At 46.3% G+C, this 22,504-nt stretch overlaps 1 protein-coding gene and 1 pseudogene across 1 annotated transcript in view; one reads left to right on the top strand and one right to left on the bottom strand.

The window, feature by feature from the left end:
* LOC139325597 (uncharacterized) overlaps positions 1-22,504 on the bottom strand; it is a 200,237-nt pseudogene that overhangs the window by 49,889 nt on the left and 127,844 nt on the right.
* Positions 44-22,504, top strand: part of LOC139325576 (uncharacterized) — a 200,861-nt gene continuing 178,400 nt past the window's right edge. Inside the window, 2 exon segments of the mRNA XM_070955513.1 lie at positions 44-109; positions 184-1,174. Of these exon segments, the coding sequence (XP_070811614.1) occupies positions 73-109; positions 184-1,174 (1,028 nt within the window). The 5' untranslated portion in view covers positions 44-72.

The following is a 22,504-nucleotide window of genomic DNA, read 5'->3' as shown; positions in this document are numbered from 1 at the left end:
CTGGAGGCCTGGGAGCCCGAGGCCTAGTCTGGTAGGCGGGAAGGACGGAGACAGGAGGCTGGGAAGGAGGCCATGTCCGCCTGGAGAATGCCCGGGAAGCCCATTGGAGGTGGGGCTTGGGCCTGGGCCTCCCCTGTGGGGAAGGGGATGCAGCCGTGACCCTCTTCTCTTTCTCCCCTGCAGGAGGACGGAGGATGGCGCCGGATGCAGGAAAAAGGTGCCGGCCAAGAGAAAGAGGAGAGCGGACCCCACGGAGCAGACCTGCCAGGTCCCGGCGCGGTTTCCACAGGAGACGGCGAGGAAAGGCCAGGGGCTCTCAGGCTGCAGGAGCGATGAGCCGAGGGGGAGCCTGGAAAAGGCGGCTGCCTGGAGGGCGAAGCGGGGAGGAGGAAATGGGCGGAGACCCCGAGATGGGCCTGGAGGGCGGAGGCTCCTTCGGAAGACCCCGAAAGCCCCGAAGGATCCAAGAGGGAGCAAAGGAACATCAGTGCCCGGAATGTGGAAAAACCTTCAAAAGAAACGGACATCTTCAAAGCCACCTAATTATCCACACAGGAGAAAAACCTCATAAGTGCCTGGAATGTGGAAAGAGCTTCAGTCAGAGGGGAAACCTTTATACACATCAAAGGATCCACTCGGGAGAGAAACCTCATAAATGCCTGGAGTGTGGAAAGAGATTCAATCTGAGGGGAAACCTTTATAGACATCAAAGGATCCACTCAGTAGAAAAACCACATAAATGCCTTGAGTGTGGAAAGAGATTCAGTCAGAGGGGAACACTTTATATACATCAAAGGATCCACACAGGAGAAAAACCACATAAATGCCTTGAGTGTGGAAAGAGATTCAGTCAGAGGGGAAACCTTTATACACATCAAAGGATCCACTCGGGAGAGAAGCCATACGAATGCCTGGAGTGTGGAAAGAGATTCAGTCTAAGGAGCACCCTTTATACACATCAAAGGATCCACACAGGAGAGAAACCTTATAAGTGCCTGGAGTGTGGAAAGAGATTCAGTCTGAGGGGAAACCTTTATAGACATCAAAGGATCCACACAGGAGAAAAACCTCATAAATGCCTTGAGTGTGGAAAGAACTTCAATCGGAGATCACATCTTGATCAACATCAAAGGATCCACTCAGGAGAGAAGCCATACGAATGCCTGGAGTGTGAAAGAGATTCAGTCAGAGCAGCAACCTTTATAGACATCAAAGAATCCACACAAGAGAAAAACCACAAAAATGCCTGGCAAGAAAGGTAATAAAATCCAATTAAAACTTTCACTTTTAATAAATTTAATACGTATTTTTCTTTTAATAAATTCCTTTAGTCTTCCAGGGCCATGCCCAGGGTCCCAGGCCTGAGTTGGACTGCTGTCGGTCATTCTGATGGCAACTAGCAGAGCAGGCTGTCCTGGGAGGGGCGGGAGGCCTTGTATGAGTCTGGATGTCCATCTGTCAGTGGTTCAGGAATGTTGGATTCTCAACTGGGCAGCTGTGGACGAGATCCCTGCCTGATCCCTGTCCAAGGGCTGCAGTTGAGGGCTGCTCTGACACAGGATCCAGCCCTCCCTCTGCCTGGCCTAAAGCCAGTGCTGCAGTGCTGCCTGCCCCAAAAGGAGATCAACCCTGCTGGTAATTCAATCAAGTTCAAAATTTGAGGAGAAAATTTCGCTCTCTCTTTCTGTCCTTGAACTTGGCACCATCTAACAACATGGTGTCAGGAAAAGGTGCCTCACCTAAGCAGAAATAATGGCGGGAGCTCACCTGGGATGATGGAGCAAAACACAAAACAGCAGGGCAACCCAAAGGGAATGCGATGGGAAGTTCACCCAGAGCTACGTTAATGAGTGGCGCTTCCCTTAACAGAATGCAGTCTACATCCAAAGAGCTTTGCCTTTTGTGCAAAAAGGTTCGAAACGGGCAGCTTGAGTGTTGGTTTGGTCGCCTCCTACAGACATTTGCCTGGCATTGGTGCACATAGAAAAGGTGGAGCAGGTGATGTTTCAGAGGGGACCTGCCATCTCTTAGGGAATTCTGAGGGCTTTATGACCTCATCCATGCAGGCTAAACTGCCAGTTACTGTCAGTTGTCAGAGTGAAGATGCCTTCAAGAGGTTCGTCAGTCTTCAGAAGGGCTCCTGGACTCTGGGAAATCTTCCTTCTATTTGCAGCCAATTTATCAGAGTTGTATTGCAAGGACGAAAACGCTCATTTGGCCCCTTCTTAGGAAAGGGAAGCAGAGAGAAAATGAGAACACCCAGCCATTTTCCCTGTTACTTTTAATTGTTGGCTGATGGATTTAAATCATGTCTTCATCTCCAAACTCAGGCACCAAGTTTGGTGTGGAGCTGAAAAGAATTTGATGACCTGATTTGAGAGACTTCAAGAGAAGCAAAGGGGTTTCTTTGTCCACCTGAAAATACAGATCCTCAAATAATCCAAGCCAAGCAAAAACATTTATTAAGGGAGGGGGGTTCATGTTTTTAAGAGGGCACAGAAACAAATGGTACATACATTCAGTGTCAGGAAACAAATGATGAAACAATATGAAGCAACAGCATCACAGTCCGTTTAACTTGCTGTGAATTCACTTGCTTTCTTAGCCTTTGCCTCAGTCTCCTCCTCCTCTGCCCTAGGCCTTTTCTCAAGGGTTGGTCTTGCAGGAGGAGGGGGGGAGATGGGGGGAGGAGGCTTGTTGTGTAGGACATCCGTGAGCTGATGTTCAAAGTTATCCAGAGGAACCAACGTACCGAATTCAGGATACTAATCCCTACAGAGAGCAAAGCAGAGAAAACAATTCTTTATATCTAAAATTATTATTTCTATTCCTGGATCATTGTGGTTGGGAGAGCTTTTGCTCTGTGATGGGGAACTGTGAGAGGTAAAGTAGGGAATCGACCAGAGAGGTTTATAGAGAAGGAACGTCTCTTCTCTTCCCAAATTCAAGGCTGCCCAGAGACGGAGCGTAGGCCAAGCCTTTTCTGAGCCTCAGAAAAGAACTCAGTCAACAATAATGTGATAAAAGGATTTCTAGGACATTCTGCTCAGGGAAGGAATTCTCACTTTGCAAGTTGCTCAAAATAAGCACAATTTCTGGATTATGAATTCTGCCAAGCTTATAAGTCACTTGTCAGTGATTTCTGTTCTCTGAAACAAACTCTGGATTATTAAGATATCGGCATTAGTAAGGAAGCCAAGTTGCTTATGTGAAACAAAATAAAACACCAATTTTCTGGAATTTTTTTTTTTAATCCATGTAACTCTGGTTCCTAACATGAAACACACCAGTTTCCTTCTTGTATCCTAGAAGCGTAAGAGCCACGTATTAAGCAGACTCTTAAGACTATTTTCAGGTGCTGGTTTCAGGCTAAACTTCAGCTGCCTTGACTCGCAACTAATTTTACTTCTGAACTGTTCCCACAAACTAAGTCCACCTTCAGCAGCTGAAGCATCAAACCCTAAAGAACCGAATGCTTAATTTTTTCATCTACGCCGGAGAAGATGGAATCAAGTTATCAGCAATCACGAGGTGGTGGTTACATCTCAAGCATTTCACTATCACTCCAGGATGAGAAGCCACCTTGGAAATAGTTTTACAGATCGTGTCCTGCATAGCTGAAAGAGAAGCCAGGATCCTCTCGGGTGGAGCTCTGGGATATCCAAGGGCAGGAAATTTGGGACATGTACCCATTTATTTAGGTAGGACTCCTTTTATTAAACTTGGAGAGCAGCCCAACTGCTAATGACGCTGGGTGGCTTACAAAAGGAAAAAATAAAAGAGGAAAAAACTGGGCAAAACTCTTATTATATTAAAAATGAAGCCCCACCCCTGTGGCTCAAGGAACAGCCTAACCCCCCTCCCACCAGCCTAGGAGCATGTATGGAAGGAGGGTCAAGAGCCTTATTTTCAAGGGAAGAATGAACCCAGGAGAGAAATTTCCAGGCGCATGGAAAGAACTGTGGGCAAAATGGAAATTGGTAAGTTTCCCCACAAGGTTCCAGTAGCAACCCCTGAATCTCAAGATCCAAGTATTTCTTCTTCTAAGAACATAGTAGATAACAGAAAAGCAACCTGAGATCCATTACTTAAGAACACGTACTCGTCACCTTCTCTAATATTTTCCCTCTTTTCTGCAGTGTATAAATATTTATTTATTTATTTATTTATTTATTTATTTATTTATTTATTTATTATATTTCTATATCGCCTTTCTCCCGTAGGACTCAAGGCGGTGTACAGTCAAGAAAAATATAGATACACAAACATCATAAAATTGCTAAATTAAAATTATTATTATTTGGCCCAATTAAATTAAAAACCCAGAATTAGACAACATTTTAAAAATCATTCACATGTTTAGCCCCGCCTGTTGGAACATCAGGGTCTTGAGGGCACGGCAGAAAGCACGGAGATCAAGGATATTCCGTATCTCCGGGGGCACTTCATTCCAAAGCGCTGGAGCCCTCACAGAGAAGGCCCTCCCCCTGGGAGTCGCCAGTCGGCATCATTTGACTGACAGTACCCTGAGTAGTCCCTCCCTGTGAGAACGAACTGGTCGGTGGGAGGCTATTGGTGGCAAAATCTCATAGGTACCCAGGTCCTAAGCCATGGAGTGCTTTAAAGGTGATAACTAACACCTTGAATCGCACCCGGAAGACCACCGGGAGCCAGTGCAGCTCGTGTGGGAGAGGTGTTACATGGGCGCAATGAGCTGCGCCCATAATCACCCGCGCGGCTACATTCTGGACCAGTTGGAGCCTCCGGGTGCTTCTCAAGGGGAGCCCCGTGTAGAGAGCATTACAGTAGTCCATACGGGAGGTAACTAGGGCATGAGTGACCGTGCACAAGGCGTCCTGATCCAGAAAGGGACACAACTGGTGGATCAGGCGAACCTGATAAAAGGCACCCCTGGCCACGGCCGTCAAATGATCTTCTAAAGATAGCCGTGAATCCAGGAGGACACCCAAGTTGCAGGTCCTCTCTGTGAGGAGCAAGATCTCATCCCCAATTGTCAGTGATGGTACCAACTGACTATACCGGGACGCTGGAAGCCACAGCCAATCGGTCTTGGAGGGGTTGAGTCTGAGCTTATTTCTCCCCATCCAGATCCGCACAGCCTCCAGGCAACTGGACATCACAGCAAGGGCATCATTGGGGTGGTCTGGGGTGGAGATGTATAGCTGTGTGCCATCAGCATACTGATGAACATTCACCCCGAAACCACGGATGATCTCGCCTAGAGGTTTTACATAAATGTTGAACAGAAGGGGTGAGAGGACTGACCCTTGCGGCACCCCACAAATAAGGTGCCTCGAGGTCGACCTCTGCCCCCCTGCCAACACAAACTGCGAACGGTCAGAGAGGAAGGAGGAGAACCACCGAAACACGGTGCCCCCTATTCCTAACCCAGCAGGCTGGCCTGGCCTAACTCTCCTCTTTTAAATTTTTAATTCGTTTGATTTTATAAATTCGGTGTTTTAATCTGTGTTTCGGCCAAAATATTTAATAATTGTAAGGGACTTTTAATATTTGTATTATCTGTATTTTATCTTGGCTGTTCACCGCCCTGAGTCCTTCTGGAGTAGGGCGGTATAGAAATTTGATTAATAAATAAATAAATAAATAAACCCCTCCAGCCGGTGCAGTAAGATACCATGGTCGATGGTATCAAAAGCCGCTGAGAGATCTAATAGGACCAGGATAGAGGAGCAACCTCTGTCCCGAGCCCTCCAGAGATCATCCACCAATGTGATCAATGCCGTTTCCGTGCTGTATCGTGACCTGAAGCCCAACTGGAACGGATCCAGATAGACAACTTCATCCAGGTATCGGGGTAGTTTTCGCGCCACCACATTTCTCAAATATACCTATTGGTCTGCAGGGGAGTCTCCCACTATTCTTTTTCAGGACAGCCACTGCGGTACATACCGTTCAATAAACACAGCAGTGAGCCTGGTGTCAGTGTTCCAAACTATGATTTCCCCAGCGCTGACATGAATGAGTGGGAAAGAGCCTGTTAGAAGTAGTAGCTTGACTTTTCACCCAGTTCTCCCCCCCAGCCCCACCCCCCCAGCAGATAACGACACCTAGGTGATGAGAAGAGGGGGGAATTCCTGTGACTTGAAGTAACTGAAATGAAAGATGGACTTGGAAGATGGCCAATGAGACACTGAGATTTGAGGACCGGAAAGGGAGGGGTTTGGGATCAGAGGGTCAGTTTCGGCTGCAAATGAGTTCAGGACTAGATCGTTATTCTTCAATAAATAAGAGATTTCATCAAAGACTTTGTGTTTGAGAATGAAATTTATTTGAGATAACATCGGAACCTGACACCTGGATTATTTGCTTTCGGTTGTGCCTTTTGATTCACACTGGGCAAAACAGTGCACAATAGGACAATTCTTGGGACCAATATACCTCTATAGAATGCGTCCAAAATAGAGGACCCATATATTCCTTTGGGATCAAAATTTGGAAAGTTTTAGCGCTGCAGTGCTCCTGTGCAGCTGCAGTGAAAGTTGGATAGTTTCAAACACTTACAGAAAGCTAATCGCCAGCTACCGGGAAACACTATGGGGAGGTATATAAGCCTAAATCCCATTGCTATTTTAGTGACACCGTATCCATCACATGATTATATGAAATCAACCAGTGGGACAGCTTGCCTTCCAAAAATTGTAGGTGCTTTATCACTGGAGGCTTTTAAAAATAGACTGGACAGCCACTTCTTTCAAATTGCAGTGTTCTCCTGTTTAAGGAGGGGGTTGGACTAGAAGACCTCCAAGGTCCCTCTGATTCTCTATCCTGACGATAGTGAAAAAAAGGAGCAGCAGTGACACGATAGCACTGTTCCAATACCTGAGGGGCTGCCACAAGGAAGAGGGGAGGGGTCAGCCTATTTTCCAAAGCACCAGAAGGGAAGACCAGAAATAATGGATGGAAAATAACCAGGGAGACAAGTAACCTGCAATTAAGGAGAAATTTCCTGACAGTGAGAAAAATTAAGCAGTGGAACGGCTTGCCTAGAGAAGTTCTTCTGCTCAATCATTAAAGTCTTTGCAAAAGAAATTGGGCAACCATTTGTCTGAAACAGTAGAGGATTTCCTGCCTGAGCAGAGGGGTGTGAATCAAAATCAAATTCGTATTTCTTCTCTCCTGTGTGGATGCTGATATGCCTTTGAAGATGTCCATTTCTTGTGAAGAATGTTTCACATTCCGGGCACTGATATTCCTTTCCTCCCTTCTGGATCCTCTGGGGACACCCGGATCTTCTGAAGGAACCTCCACCATCCAGGCCCGTCTCAGGGTCTCCACCCGTTTCCTCCTCCCCGCATCGCCCTCCAGGCAGCGGCCTTTCCCAGGCTCCCCCTGGGCTCATCCCTCCTGCAGTCCCAGAACCCCCCGGCCTTTCCCCGCTGTCACCAGGCAGAGCTGCTCTGCGGGGCCTGCTCTCCTCCTCCTCTCGGGCGACGCTTCCTTCCTTCCTCCGCCGGGCTCCTCCATCCTCCTGCAGGAGAGAAAGAGAGGTGGGTCACGGCTCCATTCCCTTCCCCGCACGGGAACAGAATAGAATAAGAGTCGGAAGGGATCTTGGAGGTCTCCTTGATTAGTTTCCACCCATTGCTTCTTGTCCTGCCCCCCTCAGGTGCTTTGGAGAATAGCTTGGCCCCCTCTTCTTTGTGGCAGCCCCTGAGATATCGGAAGACTGCTATCCTGTCTCCCCTAGTCCTGCTTTTCATCAGACTAGACATACCCAGTTCCTGCAACCGTTCATCCTATGTTTTGGCCTCCAGTCCCCTCATCCTCTCTGTTGCTCTTCTCTGCACTCTTTCTAGAGTCTCCACATCTTTTTTACATCATGGCGACCAAAACTGGATCCATTCTTCCAAGTGTGGCCTTTCCAAGGCATCATAAAGTGGTATCAACACTTTGCGTGATCTTGATTCTCTCTCTCTGTTGATGCAGCCCAGAACTGTGTTGGCCTTTTTGGCAGCTGCTGCACACGGCTGGCTCCTATTTAAGCGATTGTCCACTAGGACTCCAAGATCCCCCTCACAGTCAGCACTGTTGAGTGAGCTGCCACCTATACTCTCCCTGTGCATTTTGTTTTCCTTGCCTAAATGTAGAACCTCCTTTTTTTCTTTCAACCTTCAATTTCATTTTCTTAGATGGCGCCTAATCCTCCCCGGGGGGGGGGGGGGGGGCAGCTCTTGCGGACCCAAAAGAGACCCTCCCAGACTGCAACTCCCAGCATCCCCTGCGCCAAACCTCCATCATCCGGGCTCCTCTGATCGCCGATACAGGGAGTTCCTTCCTTGCCCGTTTGGTTTCCGGAAGTGGAGGTTTCGCGCCCTTTTTGCCAGAGGCTCCTCCTCTTCCTTTGGAGGGACCGCCCCCCAGGAGTCTTCCTGCCTATCGCCGCCCTCCGCAGGGCAACCAATCAGCGTCCACCTTCCCTCAAAGAACCAGAGTGCGCCTGCGCGTTGCCCAGCGTTGTTCTGGTTCCATGTGGAGGTGGGCCGCTTAAATTTTGCGGTCCGTTCAGCTTTCCCCCCTCCCGGCATCCAGGCAAGCGGAGGTTGGGGGTCCCTTCTGCGGCTGCGACTTTCCCCCCCCCCCACACCATCGGAGGTCTATCCATAAGCAAGGTGCGGGGGAGGGGGGCACCCTTCCTTTGGAGGGACCGCCCCAAGGAGTCCTCCAGCCAATCGCCGCCGTCCCCCAGAGCGACCAATCGGCGTCCTCCATTTTCAGTCACCGAGAGTGCGCCTGCGCGGTGCCGACTCACTTTCTGTTCTCGTGCGGAGGTGAGGCTTGGGGGCGGATTTTCCCTTTGATCTTTGGGGTCCTGTCTTCTCCCCCTCCGCCCCCTCCCCCCCCGCATTCAGGCAGGCCGAGGTTGGGGGGCCCCCCTGGGTCTCTGACTCTCCCACCCTTCCCCCAACCGGGGTCTCTCCCTAGGCAAGGCGGGGGGAGTGGAAATATGGGGGGGCACCCAGGCAGGCGGAGCTGAGGGGTCTCCCCTTCCTCCTGGGGGGCTCCAGCCAGCGACACCCCCCCTCAAGCTCCCCCCCAAAAGACCCCTTTGCAAATGTGCAGGAGGGGGAGAAATCCCCCCAGGACACCCCCCCCATTAATATGTGGACCTTTCAGCCTTTGCTGACCCCCCCTCAAAGGTAAACCTTTCCCTCCGTTGCCCCCTGGAGGTTGGGGGGCCCTTCTGGGTCTCTGGCTTTCCCCCCATCCAGGGTCCCTCCCTGGGGAAGGTGGGGGGTGGAGATCTAGTAGAGGGACACTCAGGCAGGCGAGAGCTAAAGGGGCCACAATTTGACATCCTTTTAATGTTCTTCTTGTTTTGCACCAAAGACCTCAGGTGACCTTTAGCGATGCAAATTGGGCTGAACCCCCTTTGGATGGTGTGGGAGCAGGAATGGATTTCCAGAGGGAAAATTTGCAGACTGCAAGAATCATTTGCACCACTCGGGGTGACCCTGAAGAGACAGATAAACCTCCAGGGGCTTCAGCCACCCTCTCAAAGTTTGGGGATTGAGTGGAACTGCAAGATGGAAACAGTTGTGGACAGTTGGACAGCTTTTTTCCCAAAATGGGCTAGTTTTGCCGAACTGTTGCAGGAAAAATTTTGACCTCTGTGGGTTCCAATTTGGGGGCTATTTTGGATTATTTTTAAAGCACTGTAGAGATAGTCCTTGACCTACAACTCTTTGCTTAGTGACTTAGTGGAGTTATAGCAGCACTGAAAAAAAGTGGCCTTAACCAGTTTTCACACTTCGACTGTTCCAGCATCCCTGTGGTCAAAATCCAGGCGTTTAGCCACTGGCCAGTATTTATTTTATTTTTTATTTTTTTTTATTGCAAAAGTTTTACAATTACATTTTCACCCCTTTCCCCCCCCCAACCCACCCCAAACTTCCCAACCTCCCTAACCCTCCCCTCCCCCCGGACTTCCACACAATATACTCATATCAAGTAAAAAAAAAAACCCTTAATATAAAATTTATATAAAACTTGAACCCCTCCCTCCCGCTCATAATTTTTTCATCTTCATTACATTAAAATATTTCTATCTTAAAATATCATTTTCAAATAAAAGCTATTTGATACCTCCTAGTTTGATATTTGTTCTGAACATAATCTATCCACTTTTTCCATTCCCGTTCATAAGTCTCTTGTGAACAGTTTTTTAAAAATGCTGAAATCTTCGCCATCTCTGCAAAACTGGCCATCTTCAGAATCCATTCCTCGATCGTGGGCAAAACTTCATTCTTCCAATATTTACCTATCAATAGTCTCACAGCTGTTATCATGTACAATATCAACTTTGTTTCACCCAAAGTAAAACCCTTAACTATACCCAATAAAAACAATTGTGGAGAAAATTGAATTTTTTTCTTCAAAACATTCTGCATGACCCACCAAATTTTTATCCAAAAAGCCTTAACTTTCCTACAAGTCCACCAAACATGATAATATGTAGCATCTAAACAGTCACATCTCCAACATTTTGGCTGAACATTAGGGTACATACACAATTTTTTGGGGTCTAAATGCCATCTATAAAACATTTTATAGAAATTTTCCCTCAAGTTCTGCGACTGCGTGAGCCACTGGCCAGTATTTATGACGGCTGCACTGTCCCAGGGTCACATCATCAGCATTTGTAACCTTCCCAGCTGGTGTCCCACAAAGGCATTGGAGGATTCACATAACAACTTCACAACTCATTTCACAATTGTAGGATATGACCTGCCAATTATGGCAAAAAATGGGGTGCAGCAACTGTCAAGAACAGAAATTTTTGTCTCAATTCTGATTGGAGATCTAGTTAGTACTACCTGCACAGTTTGGGGGCAATATATCCAACCGTCATGAACGATAACCGTAAAATACATCCCAGAGACAGTAAGAGGGTTAAGTCAGCCAGGCCCTCCCCCCCAGCTGCCTTGCCAGCCCCTCCACAGACCCCCCACACACATAAATTCATCTTCTCCTTTCTCATCCCTCCTCCTCCTCATCTCTCCACCTACACATCAACAGCCAAAGTATGAAGAATAAACAGAGGGAACCTGACGTCCCAGAACACGAGAGCAAAGATGAGATTGCTGCCGTTACTGAAAGATGGTGGGATGAAACTCAGGAGGATTTAAATTTTTCAAAACACCTAATAAAAAGAGGTGGAGGTGGAGTTGCACTTAAACTAAGCTGACCAGATTTTAACATTGGTAAAGAGGGACACCATTGTGGGCGTGGCTTATTTTGTGGGCGTGGTTTGGAGGTCATGTGACTGGGTGGGTGTGGCTAGCTGGTCATGTGACCAGGTGGCCATGGCTATGTGTATAGGGACTACTCAGAGGGCTGAAAAAAGTCATTTCTGACACGTCCTCGCACTTTTGACTGGTCCTCACACTTATGACCATCCTCACATTTATGTCCGTTGCGGCATTCTTAACAACCGTGTCAGTCATTTCACCACTACTTCTCTTCACCACAGTGACAAGATAGGGCGCAAAAGGTAAAATGTGAGGACAGTCATAAGAGCCTTGATAGTACAATGGTCTAAGCACCCTGTTATTAACAGCTGCCTGCAATTACTGCTGGTTTGAATCTCTCCAAGGCTCAAGGTTGACTCAGCCTTCCATCCTTTCTAAGGTAGGTAAATTGAGGACCCAGTTTGTGGGGGCAATAAGCTGACTTTGTATAAATATACAAAAGTATGAAGGCTATTGCTTAACGCATTGTAAGCCGCCCTGAGTCTCCGGAGAAGGGCGGCATATAAATCAAATTAAAAAAAAAAAAGTGCGAGGACCTGTCAAAAATAACTTTTTCAGCCCTCTGATTAGTCCATATGCACATAGGGACTACCCAGAGGGCTGAAAAAAGTGATTTCTGATAGGTCCTTGCACTTTTGACCGGTCATCATTTATGCCATCATTTATCTTCTAGTCCAGAGATCTCCAACCTTGGCAACTTTAAGCCTGGCAGACTTCAACTCCCAGAATTCCCCAGCCAGCTATGCTGGCTAGAGAATTCTGGGAGTTGAAGTCCACAAGTCTTAGAGCTGCCAAGTTTGAAGGCCTCTGAGCTAGGGCTTTGGGGCCAGCCTTTTGGGGAGGGGGTCCCATTCGGAGAGACCCCCTGCCTCTCAGGAAGCATCAGGCCCAGGCAGAGAAAGTTGCCAAGGTTGGAGACCTCTGGACTAGAAGACCTCCAAAGGTCCCTTCCAACTCCGTAATTCTGGTATTGGCAAGCAAGCCCAGTTCAGCTACTTAAATCCTCCAGAGCCTGAGAAGATGGTAAAGCAAAGCCCCCCCCCCCCCCCGGCTTTCCACCCAGAGCCTTTTCCTCTCTTCCTAAGGCTGAATCTCCCCTAGTTTTGGAGGAACTTCAGTGGCAACACTCAAAGCGCGATCTAGATTGGGATCTTCCTTGATGTGGTGCAACTTCAGGATCGCCCCCTCTTTTTGCGCTGAGGCAGCAGCTCAGGATTGGGGGGGGCCTGAGCCAGCCTAACTTGGCTCAAATCAGCGGCCCAAGCGCGAGTTCTGGCTTCTCGCAGGTCAGCGGGCCTGGCTCTCTCCGCAGATTTGCTGCCTCGCTTCGATCGATCGATCAATCCAGCCCCCCTTTCTCCCTGCCTCCACGGTGGAGCCAACTCCGACCTCGCTTCGGCATCCCTCAGCGTTGCCCCTTACCAGGCAAGGGAACGCCATCGCGCCCCGAGAGAGCTGCAGCGAAACCCAAGGACCGCCCCGATTGTTGCCGCCGGAGGGATTCCGTTTGCCCGCTCCTCCCACCGCCTGAGTAACGGCGTTCCTGCCTGACAGGGGAAGATGGCGTGGAAAGGGGGGAAAACCCAACTCCGCCCACGCAAAAGAGGCCAACTCGGAAGCGGCCGCTTTACGTTGGTCAGAGCCAGCGGGAAATTAATTCCCCCTCGGTTTCTGGGATGGGAAGGAAGGAAGGAAAGGGACACGTTTCTCGGGAAATAGCCGGGGCTGCTTATTACATATAAAACAGAGGCCTTCAAACTTGGCAGCTTTAAGACTTGTGGACTTCAACTCCCAGAATTCTCCACAATTCCCCAGGATGGGCCAGGCGGGAGTTGAAGTCCACAGGTGGTCAAAGAGCCACAATTACCCAGCCCTGGGCTAGGATAGGCTGACGCCGCGTGGGTGGGAGGGGGGGACGAGCCAGCAATTTAACAAACGGTTCGGTGTGCTGCGAGGCCAATAAATTACAAAGAAAAAACACCGAACCGTTTGTTAAATTACTGGCTCGCCCGCCCCTCGCCCCGCCCCGCCCCCACTATTTATTGGCAAGGGGCGGGGCGGGGCGAGCCAGCAATTTAACAAACGGTTCGGCCGAACCGCCTAGAACCGGCAGAATCCCACCACTGCTTCCTTCTTTTTGCTTATACCCGCTTATTAGGGCTTTCGCCCGCCCCGCCCCCCAAGCGGTGTTTTTACAAAGTCAGCTTATTGCCCACAACAATCTGGGTCCTCAGTTTACCTACCTCAGAAGGATGGAAGGCTGAGTCAACCTTGAGCCTGGTGAGATTTGAACTTGCACTAATTGCAGGCAGCTGGCAGCTAAGTGCTACATAACAGCACTTAGTCCGCTGCACCACCAAGGCTGCACAATTTTGTGCAAATACCATTCTTGCTGTCGTTATTACATGTATAATCAAATATGTATTTTCTCTACTAAAGTTCTTCAATAAGATACCCAATACGAACAGCTCCAGTTTATGTGTTGCTGTATCATTTTCTCTACCAATATTTGAATTTTTGCCCAATAATTTCTCGCTTCTGGACATGTCCACCACATGTGATAGTACGATCCCAATGTCTGGTGGCATTTCCAACATTTAGCTGATTTATCTTTGAACATTTTTGCCAATCTATTACCGGTGACATGTGCCATCTATAAAACATATCACCGGAAAGATTGGCAAAAATGTTCAAAGATAAACTTTGTTTAAATTTTTAAATAAATGTTGTACCAAGATGTTACACTGATTGATTAATGATGAATTGTTTGTTTAAAAATAAAACAAGGGTGAAAATGCCCATTTGGCCTCTTACCTGCCTGGGTGCCCCTCCAACCTCCCCCCACACCTTGCCTAGGGAGGGAGCCTGGATGGGGGAGGGTCCCAGTCCCAGAAGGGCCCCTCAACCTCTGCCTGTCAGAATGCGGGAGGGTGCCCCCAAAGGGGAGACCGGACCCCAAAGATCAAAGGGATCCCCCCCACCTCACCTCTACGCGGGACTCGGGACTTGTGCAGGCGCCCTCTGGCTGCTTGAAGGAAGGCGGACACCGATTTATCTGATGAAGAGAAAGTCTAGTAATGGGGGACTTTATCCTGACAACTGGGGGACACCCAGTCTCTGCAGCTAGTGGGGGATCAAAGAGGTCCCCAATGAGTCATTTAAAGCATTCTTTTAACTGCCCATCATTCAGTCAACTCACTGCAGCTCCCCAAAAGGTGTTTTAAAAACAATACAACACATAAAAACATGGAAAATAAAAACAAAAGCCAGGCGCCAATCCATGCCACCTTCTCCTTGTCTGATCTCCCAGCGCCTGGGGAAAAGCCGGGTGTTAAAGGCTGGAAGCCCTTTGAGAATCTGGCTCGTATCTCACAAAGCTTCCTTGGCCTTAGAGAGTCCCTTTAGCAGTTTCTGCTGGAAGACAAGGGGACCGTTGAGAGAATCCAATTGACAAGAGTTTCTGATGTCTGGGGAGGGTCTTACATGATATGGACAGTTCACCCCCCCCAATAATGGAGGCCAAATTAGCCCTAGATTCAGCCACAGCACACTTGCTTCAATTAGGCACTGAGTCCGATGACTATTTAAAGGCAACTTATTAAGAATATTGTAGCAAAGAGATTTCCCTTCACCTCTATTATTTATAATCGCACTGGAAGTTTTATTAACGGAAATCAGGAAAGAGGAAGACATAGAAGGCCTTAAGATCCGGGGAGAGGAGTATAAACTACTTGCCTTTGCAGACGATGTGATTTTCATACTGGAAAACCTAATACGATCTGGAACCAGGTTGATGACAATGATAGAGGAATACGGGGAAGTTGCGGGCCTCAAAATAAATAAGCAGAAGACGAAAGTATTGACGAAAAATATGACCCAAACACAGAAATCAAAATTAGAAGAAGAATTAGGACTTCAAATAGTAAAGAAAATAAAATACCTAGGTGTTTGGTTGACAGCAAAAGCAACTACAATCAAAGAAGATAATTATACCAAATTGCTAAAACAAATCAAAAAAGACCTGGAAATTTGGAGTAGATTACAACTCTCATTGATGGGCAGAATTTCCTCAATAAAAATGAATATATTACCAAGAGTATTATATCTATATCAAGTGATACCAATACACCCCGGAAGAGATTTCTTTAAGAACCTCAACAAAACAACAATGAATTACATATGGCAGGGAAAGAAGGCCAGAATTAAAATCAAAGCTCTACAGGATTCACGAGACAAAGGAGGCCTAGCAATACCAGATTGGGAACTCTACTATAAGGCATCAGGACTGACCTGGATTAAAGAATGGATGAAACTGGACAACAAAAGAACTCTATATTTAGAAGGCTTTGACTTAATAAGAGGATGGCACGCTTTCCTATGGGACGGATCGGACAAACGACACATGTACTTCCAACGTCATATAATTCGAGCTTCATTATTCAAGATCTGGCAGGATATTAAGAGAACTCACTATACTAGAATACCTAAATGTTGGTCCCCAATGGAAGCATTGATATACCCGAATACCCTCGAAATAGGAAAGATGGTGCGGTACCAAGATTTATTGAATCATGAAGGCGAACTCATCTCAAGACAGCAACTCCAAAACTCTGGCATAAATATCGATTGGTGGCCCTATACACAAATATACTCAAGACACACAGCAGACAAAAAGCAATATGGAATCTCGAATAATTTGAACGAATTGGATAAGATCCTACAAGGCCCAGAACAAAAGATGATAACCAAAATATATAAATATCTTCTTAGATATAAATTATTGGAAGAAACAGTAAAAGAAAATATGAGAAGGTGGGCCAGGGACATAGGGCACAACATTCAATTGGCAAACTGGGAGAAATTGTGGAAACAGAACATCAAAATGACAAGAGCCATACCCTATAAAGAAAATCTCATAAAAATGTTTTACAGATGGCACTTAGCACCAGCCAGATTAGCCAAAATATACCCAAACGCCTCTCCACACTGTTGGAAGTGCAAAACAAAAAAGGGGACATACTACCACACCTGGTGGAAATGTATAAAGGCCCAACAATACTGGAAAGACATAAAGGAAACTATTGAAGAAATAATCAATCAACAAGTAGAAAACACTCCAGAATTCTTTTTATTTGGAATGATAACAACACAACACAACAAAGAGACAAAATATCTCATCATACACATTCTGACAGCAGCACGGTTACTGTTGTGCAAAATTGGAAATCAGACCAACTCCTAACCAAAGACAAATTAATCTCAAAGATAACAGAGTGTGCCGAAATGGATAAATTGACACTGGAACTCCAGGATAAGGAAGAAAGTGAATACTATCTTGCGTGGCACCAGTGGTATCAATGGCTGGAAAACAAAATCAGTACAAATATAGATGAAAGAAAATAGGGTGGAAAATTTAAAAATGGAAATGAATAAAAACAAGATGCAAAATTATTTCTAATTTAAAACACCTGAACTGACAATGTACTATTCATATATTAACTTACAAAGCAATATATATTCTGATGATGACCAAAACATATATGTAAAATGTGGTGTGGGTAGATAGGTGGTGGGAATCTGTTTGTCTCTGTAATGTCTTTATATTCTTTGTATTGTCTTTATATCTTTGTTTAAAACCCAATTAAAAAAAAAAATCAATTCAGTTCAATTCCTGAGATACAGTCTGGGACTGTAAATTTAAAGGCAATTTATTTGAATATTGTAGCAAAGAGATTTCCCTTAATGAAAAGAGGGAATCCAGGACACAGAATCTGGTTTCATTTTATACTCCATACAGTAGAAAAAAAATAAAAAACAAGAGCTGATTGCATGGAAGAAATCACCCTGCTCAAGTTACAGTTACATCAGAGACATGGACAATAACATCCCATAATATTAAGCATAACCACTGAAATGGGTCTTGCATTAAAAGAACATTCACATGGGAAATGGCATGTCTCTTGTGAAAAGGTACAATTTAGACCAGTTGAAAAATCTAGCATGTACAATTGAAACAGTCCTTTATTATTCAGCCTGAGAAAGTCCTTTATTTGGCAGTTATTATTTACCCTTATTGTCTTCTTTACCCATTTGGAGTAAAGAGAAATAATTCCTCTTATTGGAATTATTATAATGATCATGAATATGCACTAGGTGAATTCCTAGGGTTTCTATTCACATTTGGCCAAATTAAATATACAATTCAATTCAATTCAATTCCCGAGATACACCGTGACTGAAGGTCTTCTCACACTCAGGCGTGTTTATCATTTTTCTCCCATGTGAATTCTTTGGTGTCGATTGAGGCTACTATGCTTAGTATAGCTCTTTCCACACTCCAGGCATTTATGTGGCTTCTCTCCTGAGTGGATCCTTTGATGTGTATAAAGATATCCCCTCTGACTGAATCTCTTTCCACATTCCAGGCATTTATGAGGTTTTTCTCCTGAGTGGATTCTTTGATGTCTATAAAGGGTGATTCTCTGACTGAAGCTCTTTCCACACTCCAGGCATTTATACGGTTTTTCTCCCCAATGGATCCTTTGATGTTTATAAAGATGTCCCCTCCGACTGAAGCTATTTCCACACTCAAAGCATTTATGAGGTTTTTCTCCTGAGTGGATCCTTTGCTGTTTATAAAGATCTCCCCTCCGACTGAAGCTCTTTCCACACTCCAGGCAATTATGAAGTTTTTCTCCTGTGTGGATTCTTAGATGCCTTTGAAGATCTCCGTATATTTTGAAGGTTTTCCAACATTCTGGGCACTGATGTTCCTTTGCTTCCTCCTGGATCCTTCCGGGCTTTGGGGGTCTTCTGAAGGAGCCTCCGCCCTCCAGGCCCGTCTTGGGGTCTCCGCCTTTTTCCTCCTCCCAGCATTGCCCTCCAGGCAGCCGCCTTTCCCAGGCTCCCTCTGGGCTCCTCCCTCCTGCAGCCATGGAGCCCCCCGGCCTTTCACCGCCGTCTCCCGTGGAAGCCGCGCCGGGACCGGGCAGGGCTGCTCTGCTGGGCCCGCTCTCCTCCTCCTCCTCTCGGCCAGCACCTCTTTCCTGCATCCGCCACCATCCTCCGTTCTCCTGCAGGGGAGAAAGAGAAAAGGGTCACGGCTGTCTCCCATTACCCGCAGGGGAAGCCCAAGCCCCTGCCTCAAGCGGACCCGAAAGAGACCCTCCAAGCATCCCTTGCGCCAAACCTGCATCAAACGGCCTCCTCTGTCGCCGATTCAGGCAGCTCCCTCATTGCCCGTTTTGCTTCCGGAAGTGGAGGCTTCACGCCCTTTTCTCTTCACTTGTTCCGCCTTTTCCTTTGGAGGATCCGCTCCTCAGAGTCCATTCGCCAATCGCCGACATACTGAGCTTGACCAATCAGCGTCCTTCCTTTAACAAGCCAGATGGTGCCTGCATGGTGCCACGCGTTATTATGGTCCGGGGCAGAGGTGGGACGGGGTGGGGGCTCCCTTTGGGGTCCAGTCTCCTCCCCCCACCTCCATATTGAGGGAGTGGGAGGTCACGGGCTCTTCTGGGCCTGCGACCTTATACCAGTCCATGAAGGGGAGCCAGTTGGGTCTATTCTGGGACCTTAGGAGACCCTGAGTTTGAAATCAGCTGCTCTTTCAGTCCAGCCCACCTCACAGGGTTGTTGTTGGGGGAAGAGAGGATCAAGCTGTGCTGGACGTGAGGGGGGAAGGGACTCCTCTTTTTGCAGACGTTTCATTGTCCAAACTAACATCGCTAGAAGGGAGAGAGACCCCTCATGGCAACCCTGAGCTCCAAATATTCCCCTTTAGTTTGCTGCATGTCTTCTCCACCTTAGTTGTAAAAATAAATCCAGGATTCTAATAAATTCTCTATATGGATTCAATAATTGACAAATGTGTTTTTAAGAAGCAACTACATGGCCTCTATTTGATCCAGGAGAATTCTTGTTCCGAGATAGAAGAAGAGGGAGCCAAGCTATTCTCCAAAGCCCCTGAGGGCAGGACAAAAGAAGCAACGGGTGGAAACTCATCAAGGAGAGAAACAACTTAGAACTAAGGAGAAATTTCCTGACAATGAACCAGTGGAAGAACTTGCCTCCAGAAGTTGTGAACGCTCCAACACTGGAAGTTTTAAAGAAGAGATTGCATAACCATTTGTCTGAAGTGCTGTAGGGTTTCCTGCCTAAGCAGGGGGTTGGACTAGAAGACCTCCAAGGTCCCTTTCACCTCTGTGATTCTATTCTAATCTGGAATTCATGCACAAAAGCAGACCGTCTCCAGTTAAAGAGGACCTAAGGATGAAAACGTCCTGCCAATGGTTCCTGTTATCATTCCAACACATTGGAAAAAGGAGGCAGGGAATCAGGCAATTTTGATAGGATCCAAATTCGGTTCTTTCTGGGTCCCTTTAACTGCTGGATCCCTCAACACTTGGAACTTGGCCAAAAGAGGGTCATGTGCCTTGGGGGTTCAGCATCATTAAGCTATGCAGTATTTTGTTTTTGCAGAAGTGGTTCAAGGGAGACAGGACTTTGCTTTCTGTCCTGGATTGCTGTATTGCTTTGGGATTCAGGAAAAGGTGTCTCACCTAAGCAGAAATAATGGAGGAAGCTCACCTGGGATGATGGAACAAAGCACAAAACAACATGGCAACACAAAGGGTGTGATGGGAAGTTTATCCAGAGCTACATTAATGAGTGGAGCTTCCGTGTCATCATATTCAACATGTATCATCATTTTCTTAGTACATATTTATCTTTCCTCTTACATTTAAATTTAATGTATTGCAACATATTTCCCCCATATTTCTTATTTTTACACTGCCTATTGTCTATATTCAGTCTCTATCCATTGATAAAATTGCCCCCATATGCTGTAACACTCCGATTCTTCCTTCCCACTAATTGCTAATGTTAATCTACTCATTTCTGCACATTCTAATATTTTCTTAATTAGCTCTCCCTTTGTAGGAATTTTTTCTGCTTCCCAATTTTGTGCAAATACCATTCTTGCTGCCTTTATTACATGTATAATCAAATATGTATTTTCTCTACTAAATTTTTCCGGTAAGATACCCAACAGGAACAGCTCCGGTTTAAGATCAATGTGTTTCTGTATCAGTTTTTGTGATTATTGTGATTATTGTGCCCAATAATTTCTCGCTTCTGGACATGTCCACCACATGTGATAGTACGATCCCGATGTCTGGTGGCATTTCCAACATTTAGCTGATTTATCTTTGAACATTTTTGCCAATCTATTTCCAATGACATGTGCCATCTATAAAACATGTCACCGGAAAGATTGGCAAAAATGTTCAAAGATAAACTTTCTTTAAATTTTCTGCTTCCCAATTTTGTGCAAATACCATTCTTGCTGCCGTTATTACATGTATAATTAAATATGCATTTTCTCTACTAAATTTCTCTGGTAAGATACCCAATAGGAACAGCTCCGGTTTAAGATCAATGTTTTGCTGTATCATTTTCTCTAGCCATATTCGAATTTTTGCCCAATAATTTCTCGCTTCTGGACATGTCCACCACATGTGATAGTACGATCCCGATGTCTGGTGGCATTTCCAACCTTTAGCTGATTTATCTTTGAACATTTTTGCCGATCTATTTCCGGTGATATGTGCCATCTATAAAACATGTCACCGGAAAGATTGGCAAAAATGTTCAAAGATAAACTTTGTTTAAATTTTTAAATAAATGTTGTACCAAGATGTTACACTGATTGATTAATGATGAATTGTTTGTTTAAAAATAAAAATGAAATATTTTTCTCAAAAAAAAAAAAGAAAAGTGGAGCTTCCCTTGACAGAGGCAGTCTACATACAAAAATCTGCCTTTTGTGCAAAAATATGAGAACTGAGCTGCTTTAGTGAGAATTTTTTTGCCATAATTGGCAGCTCATATCCTACAGTTGTGAAGTGAGTTGTGAAGTTGTTATGTGAATCCTCCAATGACTTTGTGAGACACCAGATGTGAAAGATACCAATACTGATGAAGTCACCCTGGGACAGCGCAGCCGTCATAAATACATGCCAGTGGCTAAATGCCTGGATTTTGACCACATGACCACGGGGATGCTGGAACAGTCATAAGTGTGAAAACTGGCCAAGGCCACTTTTGTCAGTCCTGCTATAACTTCACTAAGTCACTAAGCAAATAGTTGTAGGTCAAGGACTATCTCTACAGTGCTTTAAAAATAATCCAAAATAGCCCCCAAATTGGAACCCACAGAGGTCAAAAATTTTCCTGAAACAATTCGGCAAAACTAGCCCATTTTGGGAGAAAAGCTGTCCAACTGTCCACGACTCTTTCCAACTCACATTTCCACTCAATCCCCAAACTTTGAGAGGGTGGCTGAAGCCCCTGGAGGTTTATCTGTCTCCTCAGGGTCACCCGAGTGGTGCGAATGGTTCTTGCAGTCTGCAATTTTTCCCTCTGGAAATCCATTCCTGCTCCCACACCATGCAAAGGCGGTTCAGCCCAAATTGCATCACTAAAAGACTGTAGAGATTCTCCGTCATCCAGGTCAGGGTTGTCCCACAGGTGCTTTGTTCAGGAGGCAACTGGACTTTCTGGTTTTTTCATTTGAAGGTGTTTTCGCTTTTCATCCCAGAAGCTTCTTTGGTTCTGAAGAACTGAAGAAGCTTCTTGGATGAGAAGTGAAACATCTTCAAAGAAAAGCTTCATGAATGCAGGCTCAACTGCCAGTTACCATCAGTTATCAGAGTGAAGGTGCCTTCGGAGAGGTAGGTTGGTTTCTGAAGGGCTCCTGGACTCTGGGAAATCTTCCCTCCATTTGTAGCCAATTTACCAGAGTTGTATTGCAAGGGTGAAAATGCCCATTTGGCCTCTTACCTGCCTGGGTGCCCCTCCAACCTCCCCCCCCCACCTTGCCTAGGGAGGGAGCCTGGATGGGGGGGGGAGTCCCAGTCCCAGAAGGGCCCCTCAACCTCTGCCTGCCAGAATGCAGGGGGGGGGCGAAGGGGAGACCGGACCCCAAAGATCAAAGGGAGCCCCCCCGCCTCACCTCTACACGGGACTCGGGACTTGTGCAGGCGCCCTCTGGCTGCTTGAAGGAAGGCGGACGCCGATTTAGCTGATGAAGAGAAAGCCTAGTAATGAGGGACTTTCAGTCAACTCACTGCAGCGCCAAAAAAGCTGTTTTAAAAACAATACAACACATTAAAACATGGAAAATGAAAACAAAGAAAAGCCAGGCGCCA

The sequence above is a fragment of the Pituophis catenifer genome, unplaced genomic scaffold (genome assembly GCF_029215685.1).
Source record: "Pituophis catenifer annectens isolate HBS135680 unplaced genomic scaffold, rPitCat1.0.hap2 SCAF_17, whole genome shotgun sequence".
Lineage (NCBI taxonomy): Eukaryota > Metazoa > Chordata > Lepidosauria > Squamata > Colubridae > Pituophis > Pituophis catenifer.
The sequence above is the reverse complement of the archived record's forward strand: the minus strand, read 5'-3'. Positions and strand labels throughout refer to the sequence as shown.